The sequence below is a fragment of the Nilaparvata lugens genome, chromosome X, assembly GCF_014356525.2.
Source record: "Nilaparvata lugens isolate BPH chromosome X, ASM1435652v1, whole genome shotgun sequence".
Lineage (NCBI taxonomy): Eukaryota > Metazoa > Arthropoda > Insecta > Hemiptera > Delphacidae > Nilaparvata > Nilaparvata lugens.
This window is the reverse complement of record NC_052518.1, coordinates 643,261-653,996: the sequence shown is the minus strand read 5'-3', so window position 1 is coordinate 653,996 and position 10,736 is coordinate 643,261. Positions and strand designations below refer to the sequence as shown.

At 33.2% G+C, this 10,736-nt stretch overlaps 1 protein-coding gene across 1 annotated transcript in view; it reads right to left on the bottom strand.

Annotated features, from left to right (window-relative positions):
* Positions 1-7,883, bottom strand: part of LOC111050830 (cell wall protein RBR3-like) — a 14,254-nt gene extending 6,371 nt beyond the window's left edge. The window contains exons 1-8 of the mRNA XM_039441410.1: positions 6,745-7,883; positions 6,570-6,705; positions 5,563-6,024; positions 4,711-4,779; positions 4,153-4,224; positions 2,375-2,434; positions 1,380-1,477; positions 431-635 (exon numbers count right to left, since the gene is read on the bottom strand). Of these exons, the coding sequence (XP_039297344.1) occupies positions 431-635; positions 1,380-1,477; positions 2,375-2,434; positions 4,153-4,224; positions 4,711-4,779; positions 5,563-6,024; positions 6,570-6,705; positions 6,745-7,088 (1,446 nt within the window). The 5' untranslated portion in view covers positions 7,089-7,883. The remainder of the gene's footprint in view (positions 1-430; positions 636-1,379; positions 1,478-2,374; positions 2,435-4,152; positions 4,225-4,710; positions 4,780-5,562; positions 6,025-6,569; positions 6,706-6,744) is intronic.
* Between the last annotated feature and the right edge of the window lie 2,853 nt (positions 7,884-10,736).

The following is a 10,736-nucleotide window of genomic DNA, read 5'->3' as shown; positions in this document are numbered from 1 at the left end:
CACAGCTGACAGAGTAATAAAAAGAATGGACCAACTAGCAGATGAAGATAATTTTTCAAGATAAATGTGAGATGAATACAAAGTGACTATAGATAACATTAAAAACTGAATAAGATGGAAGATGAGCCACACAAGTGTGGTATAGAAGTGCTATAGAAGTGCTCAGAAGTGCTATAGAATCTTTGTTAGTAAAATAGCATAATTTATCTTATGCTAATTCCACAAACAGAAAGAATATTAATCATGATTTATTCATCCATTTTATACATTGATACAAACAATATCATTTTCAACTATGAATGATTGGGGAAGGAACAACAGGCTTAAAGCCCAAAACTGTTCCTTTCCCAAATTTAGATAGAAATTGTTAAAAAATAGGTTATGTTTACACTTATGATTGAATGTATATCGAATGCTAGTTAGTAGTTACCTCAATAGGGTCACACAGGTTTAAGGTTATTCCACACCAGGGTTGTGTCATGAAATCTTCGCCAATTATTATAACATTTTCCCGTACGTCATCTGCGGCCACATTGATCCTTACAGCATTGGGTGAAGCTTCAACCAGCACTTTATCTGTATATTTCCAATTATTGTCACTTGCCGGATCTACTGTTGCTAATTCATTGCTGGATCTGCAACAAATAAATTTGAAAAGAAATTATTCATTCATTCAATAATATTGATTGAAGATACACAATTGTTCATGGAAATAATTGGAATACTACCACATTCTGATACCACATTCACTCATCAAATGCCTCTTGTTTCTTCAAGTAAATAACAGCTGAATATTAATCTCATTCAACTTTCAAAATCCCTATCAAATTATTTTCTCCTTTGTTGAATTAATTATGTTGATATAGGTAATATAGTTGATATATGACACTGCAACTCGGTTGGTATATCACAATTTATTGAACTGCCTTCTTCCTGAACTATTATTTTGTGTATTGAAGTGTTTGTTCATATTTTGTCTATGGAAATAATTTTTCGATACAGTGATTTTCAAATTCAAGTCAACGATCTGCTTTCATGACAAGCATTTGATTTATGCATTAAATTACTAAAATATTTTGTGAACACGGTGTTGACAATTTGCCAGGACCTGTGGTACAGAGTGGGCTAGCACAACAAACAGTTCACAAAGAAAACCTTGTTCAGATTGCCTTCGCAGTCCTGCCTTAACAACTCAATTATCAATGAAAAATAATTCAAACATCAAATATTAGCCCTGATCTCACTCCCCCTGTATACCCACCACTCTCAATCGATGTATTATTCAGATCATCATAATTATATTCAAGTGGCTATTACTCAAATGCTTATAAAAATATTTCAAGAGCCAAAAATTGAATAATAATAGATAAGTCAATCACCTTATTTCGAGCATATCTCCATGAATGGTCATCGAATCAAACTGTAGATTATTTAAGGCATTCATAAGGATGCGCTCGAACATTTCTTCATTCCGGCGCTGTAAAAAATACAAAATGCTGTTAAGTGTCGAATAACTTGGTATGCTGTGAAAATTAAAACAATGAATCTCTTAATGATTAATGTAACAGAGAAAACCTTCTACATTCTGTAAAATACCTATTTTCTGTAAAATACGAATTTGATCAAGTACTATGAAATCTGTAACAGTTTTCTCGAGGAATTTACCAAGATTGAGTTGATTGGATACAAATTTTATGATTCAGTCAGATGCACCTGATTAACGTAAATGCATATTCAGGAACTGAACTGGAAAATTAAAAACTGAAAATCTAATATTATACACCTTCAAAGTAACATTTTATAGAAGTATGAGCTCATGCTATTTTTACTCTATGGCATTACTGATCAATTTTGGTGGCTCCCCCTGACTCTACTGCTACTCTATCAGCAAGCCATATAGATGGAAATTTATTGAGAATACATTATTTTTATTTATATTGAAATCATTCAATTCCAGCTATTATACTTTTTAGTTACCAATAGTTCTGATATACAATATACTAGATATAATACACATAGGCTGCTTATTCAAACAAATCGAAATATAACTTTTCATATAAGTTGTGGTGAGAAAAATATCTCAAAAGTTATAACATTCTAAATAAGACTGGTTCGATGAATAATTTAAGGATAGTTGATACACAACAAACTATATAAATACATTACTTGATCATATATTCTTGAAGATACAAAAACATACTTAATTAATGCATTTTACTTATTGGGTGATTTGTAGAAGGAGAAGATTTTAATAGATAAATTTATATCTCTAATTGTATAAAAAATACTACCCATTTATCATGTTTATTAGTATAGAGGACTAAAGCAGCCTTTGAAAATGGATTAAATTAGCAAAAAGTTGAATATGGCTTACCAGTTCAATATGTTGTTGGCGACTCGTGCCTGCTTCCGGTACCTCTAGCTCCCTCTCCTCCTACAACATTAACAAATCATTATTATTGAGCTCAACATTTTAGATTGCAGTTTCATTCATATTTTCAAATTTCCTTTCATTCAAATTTATTTTCATTCACATTTCCTTCACACATAGACTTCTCCAAGGTTAGAAGTATTATTCTAAAATTTGTTCGAATGTATACAAATATGTTTATTGAGAATAGAAATTTGTTTAGTGATTTTTGATTATTGAAAATATCGATACCTATTCATAAATCGCCTTAAGAACTAATAGCAATAAAGTCAGTAGATCAAACTAAGTACAGCGCAAAGCACAGCTTGCTTTGGAAAGTTACCTGCAAAACATTATTCACTTATTCACTTATTCACCAAAGCCTCATGATAAGATATTGTATAATGATCTAATAGTTTTAAGCAATGGAGCAGCTTTAAATGAAAAATATATTCGATACAAACATGATATTTATTCAACTGTTTCGTTTGATGAACAATGTATTCATTTACTTTGTCTAGACACAAGTCACAAACTATGGATATTTCATACAATGTATGTTGGTTTGCCGAATGAAATATTATTATTCCAATTTCTAATTAAATTCTCATCTTTGACAGAATTGGAATGGGTATTTGATTTGAAAAACAAAGAAACCTGGTTTTTAGTAGTTTAGGTTGAAAATCATTCGTCTTTGATCAAGTTTTTCAAAAAAGAATAATCTGTTTTCTTGGTATCAGTAACTAATAAACTGTTTTCTTATATTCTCCATCTAGTTAAAATATGCACAAGTAAGATAACAAACATGAATTTAGCATTTACAGAAAACCTACACACATAGATTGTAGGCCTATAATTCCTAGGGATACAAATCATCCTTGGCAACAAAAATATTCAACTCTCAATTCAATTATGTACAGGCTAATAAATATTCCTATGTCAAAGATAATATTTTAGAAGAGAGAAGAAAAAAATAAAATATATGGATATAATACCAAAACTATTGATAGAATGATTTACAAACAAAAAGAAAAAGTAATACAGAGTAGAATTCTCAAGATAGAATAGAAAAATCAAAGAAAATGTAGGAAATAAATAATATATTTGTGTTCCATATAACACAATATTTAATAAAGCTATAAGAAAGACCTTTACATAGAAAAATTCATTTTAGGTTACAGGACAACAAATAATGCGTTGGAACTGATAAAGAAATTAAAAAGATATCAAATGTAAGAGTGCAGCAAAACAAGTTCGAGATATCTGGAATCTATGAACTTAAATGTAGTGATTGTGACAAATTTTATATTGGAAAAATGGGTAGAAATTTCCATATAGGTTTCGAGAGCACATTCAGGCACATTTTGAATAACTCTATTTTTGATAGAATTATGCAAATTTAAATCCAAAAATTACAGTCATAGTTTATAAAATGATTGTACAAAAATATGCTTAAAAATAAGAAACTTGCAATAGTATTTATTGTAATTTTATTTATTTTCCTATCACTTAATAAAGGCATCATATAGCCGAAACATGTTGTGATTAAATAATTTTGAAAAGGGTACTTACATTTATATTTTTATTTATATGCAAAAGTAGCTTGATAACAACTTTCTACAGTCTAACTAATGCAAAAAATCAGTTTAATAACCATGTGCTAGTTAAATGCAACTGGGAGTAATCATATGTTTCCGGAAAATCCGGAAATAGAATTTACTGTAGAAATGAGCATAGCATACCGGTGGAGGTAGAGTCCATTCTACAGGTGTCTCGACATCCTCCTCGTCTAACATGAAATCAACCGACTCATCCTGAAAAAAAAACAGACGAATGTCAGCTATCAAAGTATCTAAGATTTAAATGTTTTTTATTTGCGATTTTGGGCTGGTTCAAGTGTGCATGTCATCCAACAGAAATCAATTGATTTGCTTTCCTCTCTAGATTTCTCCCCAGACCCCAACAAAAGAAAGTGACATGGTGAAATAGAATAAACTTATCAGTTCCACAGAATTTATTTGAGCCAATGCACTTACACTGACAATATTTCACATCAATAATAAATGGTGAAATTGCTCAACATCTCTATAGGCTACATAGTGTAATTTTTAAAATGTAGGCCTATGTGTTCAGGACTACTTATTTTTATTCATAGAATAACATCATAATATTTTATTTAATATATAACATTAATTTGCGATTTTAGTCTGTTATTTTATATTAGAAACTTTTCAAAAAGAAGGGTACTATGATGTAATTTTATAAATACTTAGTGTAAACTTTATTAGAAAGTGACTTACTAATGGTAGGTCCTCTTCCAACTCGCTAAGGTTGCTCTCCCTCCTTGAGTCTTCGGCAGGCTCCTCCAACTGAAAAATAATAAATACAAATCGAATGATTATAAATAGAATTATCAATATTTTCAGAGTTTTTATTGTGTAAAATAAATTGATTATGTGGTTCTAATTATTATTGTAACAAAACTGAATGTGTTTAGTACACAAGTTACTATCGAAAGTGACTCACATCCTAGGATATCGAACATCGGTTATACACTAAAAACTATCATTGCCAGTAAATGAATATTCATCTTCTATTTCTATTGATAAGCTTCAATGTAGGCCTGTCTCACTTCTTGGCATAAAATAAACCCGATTGATTGAAAAAGTCTGAATGATCAGTGTTTTCATTTTATAATTGACTAGCAGGTAGTCCAGGTTAGCCCATGATTTGCAACGGGGAAAGTTTGTTGTAAAAGGCAGTCTCCTTATGTCCAGGAAACATAAAAAAAGAATAATTTATTATGATTTTTATCAAAATTTACGTGAACAATCTTGATAAAAGTTGAAAATTTTCAGAAAAAAATGTGGTAGCCCGCAATTCATGAACTGCGCTTGCTATCAACTAAGCTACAGTGTCACGCTGAGGAAATTATAATAAATTGATAAAAAAATGGAAATAGGCCTATAACCTGATATATTAAGAATCGTTACAAACAGAAGATTATCTGGTGCTGAAGTGGAGAAGTAGAGGTGAAAACTTGCTTAGTAGGCTAATTGTTTAGTAGGACAGTATTACATAATGTTACATATGGGGAAAGATATGTAAAATATAACATACCTCGCAAATTTCTCTGTATCTGTTACAGTTACCTGCATTATGGGCGTTTTCTTCTGCGGTGACTCAGGTGACTCAGTTATCTTCTTCTGTGGTTCTGAAGGGTTGGGTGTGTTTGTGCGATTGGACGGTGAGAATGTAATACCCGTACCGAACTTACGTCTCCAGCCCTTTATTTTGGTTGGATCATTAGTTTTTCTCAAATGACCAATTTTGGAAACATCAATTATTTCTCTTCGTATGCTCTGCCGGCCTCTTTCTCGTATGCTCTGCCCGCCACCTTCTCGTATGCTTAAACCCTGATTTGATCTAGAAAATGCTTGATTCATCTCTTCCTCTTGGAAGATTTTGTCATGTTCGCGAGCTCTTGTTTCGTCCACGGGCCGAAAGTGCCAGGACGTGGGTTTACTGATGTAGGGTTTTTCATGAGTGTTTGGCTCACGTGACGGCCCTGGGGTGGGGGTCCATGATGATGTGGCGGGGGTAGTAGGGTTGACCTGCAATAAAAACACAAAATATAATTATTGTTACTGAACATTATTGTTGCCTTGTATATACATAAAAATAAGTGTAAAATGAACACAAGAGGTATGGTTCATTCATACAACACCCGCCAAAGACAACAACTTGATACCCAACGTACAAGATTAACCAAAGTACAGAAGTCCCATCACGTCTTAGGAACAAAGGTCTACAATAGGTTGCCAGAGTCAATAAAAAATTATCCAGTCTCTTTGTTCAGCAAATTACTGGTTGATCTTCTGCGTGCAAACCACTTCTATTCTTTGGAGGAGTTTTTCACACATACTTTATAATAAATTAAGTGTTAAGTTTTATGAATATTCTATTGACGTTGCTGATGACTGTATGGTCCGATAGCAAAAGAATTAAATCTATCTATCTATCTATCTTATAATAAATATATTAGCAATTTCAATGTGATTATTATGGGTTTCATTCTGATGATGCTTATATTTTTATGAGGACAAATATGTAACAATATTACATACATGGCGAATTTCTCTGTATCTGTTACAGTTACCTGCATTATGGGATTCGTCTTCTGCGGTGATCCTAATTCGATGGTGGAGAATCCTGAAGTTACTGCCTTTGTCGGAGAGCTGCTTGAAGGCTCAGTAGTTGTGGTCCATGTTGGGGGTTCCATGAAAGCCCCTGATGTGATCGTGGAGGATGGAGCGGACATCAAAGCCCCTGATGTGATCGTGGAGGATGGAGCGGACATCAAAGCCCCTGATGTGATCGTGGAAGATGGAGCGGACATCAAAGCCCCTGATGTGATCGTGGAAGATGGAGCGGACATCAAAGCCCCTGATGTGATCGTGGAAGATGAAGCAGACATCAAAGCCCCTGATGTGATCGTGGAAGATGGAAGGGGCATCACAGCCGTTGGAACGGAGGTCGTTGTTGGGGGAGGCCATGAAGTAGTTGCCTGTATGGGGCAAGCCCACGAAAGAGCAGGAGTGTTGGCCCAAGTTTTGGGGACCGAAGTAAAGGAAGGTTTGGCGGATTTTGGGCGTTTGGACAGTGAGAAGTCACCCATAGCGGCCTTACGTTTCCAGCCCTTTATTTTGGTCGGATCATCAGTTTTTCTCAATTTATCAATGTTGGCAAAATGAATTGTTTCTCTTCGTAAGCTCTCTCCGCCTCCTTCTCGTATGCTTAAACCCTGATTTGGTCTAGAAAATGTTTGAGTGTTTGGCTCACGTGACGGCCCTGGGGTGGAAGTCCATGATGATGTGTCGGGGGGAGTAGGGTTGACCTGCAATAAAACACAAAATAGAATTATTGTTACTGACACATTATAATGAAAATTTTTGCAATTTCACTGTGATTATTACGGGTTTCATTCTTATGAGCGATATCTCAAAAATGCTAGTATTTCGCACAAAATTCGCATGTTGAAATTTGTGTATTTAATTGGATATTATTGAATAGCCATACCTCGCATCATTAATGTGTTGGTGATGTGATACGAAACAGTAGATTATCCAGTGGTGAAGTAGAGGTTAAAATTTGCTTAGTAATAGTTTAATAGGACAGTGTATTACATTGATGTTACATTTATATGTGGACAAATAAGTAACAACATAATATACCTCACGAATTTCTCTGTAACTATCTGTTACGGTAATCAGCATTCTACGTTTCTTCTTCTGCGGTTCCGGAGAAATGGGGGAGTTTGGGCGACTGGACGGTGATTCATCACCCATAGCGGCCTTACGTTTCCAGGGTTTTTCGGGCGTATTTGGCTCACGTGACGGCTCTGGGGTCCATGATGATGTGGCGGGGGGAGTAGGATTGACCTGCAATAAAAACACAAAATAGAATTATTGTTACTGACGCATTATAATAAAAATGTTTGCAATTTCACTGTGATCATTATTATGGGATTCATTCATATGTGCGATATCTCAAAGGGCGAGTACTTCAACTTTTCGTTATTTGTGTCCATTTTCTAAGAGACAAGAAGAAAGAAATCATGTGACTTGAAAAAAAAATTAAAAAATGAAATGAGGCCTCCAAAAACTTAAAAGTTCAAATACTGTCTTTTCAACTATGAGGGGACTTATTTGCAAAATTAAATCCGAGCTGTACAGGTATCATGGGTGGATATTATGACGAGTATGAGGTGGATACAGCCTTGTCCAGCAGAACTGGACAGAAGAGCTGAGCGGAAGTGCAGACACTAAACAAATTCGAGCCTACAAGTGAATCGGCTATGTCCAGTGACACTGGCCAGGAAAGCGCAAATCCTAAACATGTTTAGGATCTCGAGTAAATGACACATGGAAATTTATAGATGGAAAATGCATTTTCAAATGATAATTGATAGTTTATTATTATTATTAAACGAAAATCCAAAGTTAAATGCTGTAAACCACTCCGAAGACTTCTGCTACACTGCAAATATTGACAACAGGGAACTTCATAGAGTAAGTTTGTAATATGTACCAAAGATGTTTTTTTCAATGGGCTAGCACATTCAATGAATGAATGAATGAATGAATGAAAAACATTTTTATTCACAAAAAGCAAAATGTTACAAACATTTGAAATGCTCCACCTAGAACGGGTCTATGTGTGAGGAGGGTCGTGTGCAATACAGTATAAGTCAATTTGCGTAGCACTTAACACTTGAGAAAAATGTCTGTTTATAAATTATAATTACTTAAACAATAATCGGCTATAATCACACTATAGATTTATATACATAAAGTTATGTAAAAACTTATTTGTTAATGAATTATGTTGTGTGCAGATAAAAAAAAATTCTATTAGAACCTATCATATATGTTATCCAACAGTACAGGAGAAGAAAGGAAGAGGGGAGATTTGAAAATTTCAGATTAAAGTAAAGGAAAAACAGAGATTGACACTAAATATATGGTGACCTAATTAATTGTTCGCTGGTATCATATCCAATGCTGAGCAGCCACCTCCCCAACCCGCGCTTAAGGACAGCAACGCTGGCCCCCTCGGAGTGTAACATATCCCAGGGAAGGTTACGGTAAGCCAGGTAAAAAGGATTGGATGAATCTAGGTGATGGATGAGTCTGGGAATCTGGATACCTATATGTAATCTATTTCTAGTCGGATAGTTATGTTCAATGTTTGTGAAAATATTCCTGTTTTTTGATATATAAACTGCAAGACTTTTTATGTAGAGCTGCCTTATATTAAGAACTTAATGAATCAAATGAACTTGAATTTTACACTTGGATTTGTAAAATGATTTGATAAATTAATGTTGAAATGGATACCTCATCTCCTGAGCTGCATTTGATCTGAACAGGCGGTGCCTGAGGCTGCCCTTCTACTTCTCTCCTTGGGCCACCAGACTGAAAAAGTATTTAAACAGAATTATCACATAGACTAGCGGTATCAAATAAAAACACTCAACTTCGGCAATTGAGCTATATTGATTTGATTTTAAAAAGTTTTATATTGAAATTAATAGGAAGTATATATTTCAATTAATATTAAGACATTAATGAAATTGATGATCTATAATAGGCGTACTCATCAATACAGGTTGAATAGTAATTAGCCCTAAGAACAGCAGTAGAGTCTGTAGCGTTTTATTAGATAGCATTTATTCAACTTCAATTTTACTATAAACCCATTATTATAATAAAATTATAAATCCAACTAGATCTAGATTAAATTAGGATTCAAAGATTCAAATTTATTTTAGAAATGACTTTCAGTTTAAGACGGATACGGCTATTAATAGGATACCATAGTTTGTCAAGCTTAAAATAGCTTCGAATAGGCCTATTCAAATTTAGAGAATAAAACAAGAAAATTATCAACAATTTTACATGTCAAAATACAAATTAACCTTATTCACCATATATCAAGATTTTCAAATGTTTTGTTCACAAAAATAACTAAAATATTACTTTTAATGATCATGAAGTAGTAGGGGAAAGGGCGGTTTCGTGGGATGGCCCTGCCAAATAAAGATGGCGATCTAAACAGTTACGCCCTCCGCCAAGGGCTTAGAATATTCATATGCAGAAATAAAGTAATAGAGTAGTTATCTACTACTCTATTCAGTTATTGAAATATTATTTTTTATAATCTCATTATTCTAAATATTATTTACATTTTTTCGTATTTATTCCGTAATTCTGAAATAGAATGCAGCTTGCTTTGTCAGACAAGGCCCGGTTGAAAAATCGAAAACGAATATTATTTAGTATTTATTTCTTCAATTTTACTATAAAACTTCATACTTTTAATTGAAGTATAAATCCAACTAGATCTATATTAAGAGATTGAAATTTTTATCTTTCTTCAAATTAATTTAGAGATTACTTTCGTTGATAGACCAATTACAATACGGCTATAGATACCGAAGCTTGTCAAACGTAAAATTATTCAAATTTAAAGAATAAAACATGAAATTTATTATCAATTTTATAAGTCAAAATACAAATGTAACTTTACTCACCATTTTTGGGCGTTTTTTCAATGTTTTATCCACAAAATCACTAGAATATCACTAATAATGACTTTTATAATAGCCTACTTCACAAACATCAAATGTAACAATGCATTGCAACAATGCAAGATTAGAGAACCTCGGGCTTTCTGAACCGGAAATCTTTAAAGAATATAAGATAAAATAGTGGATTACAATATTATTTTATTCAATGATTATGGTTTCAATAATTTTTTTATT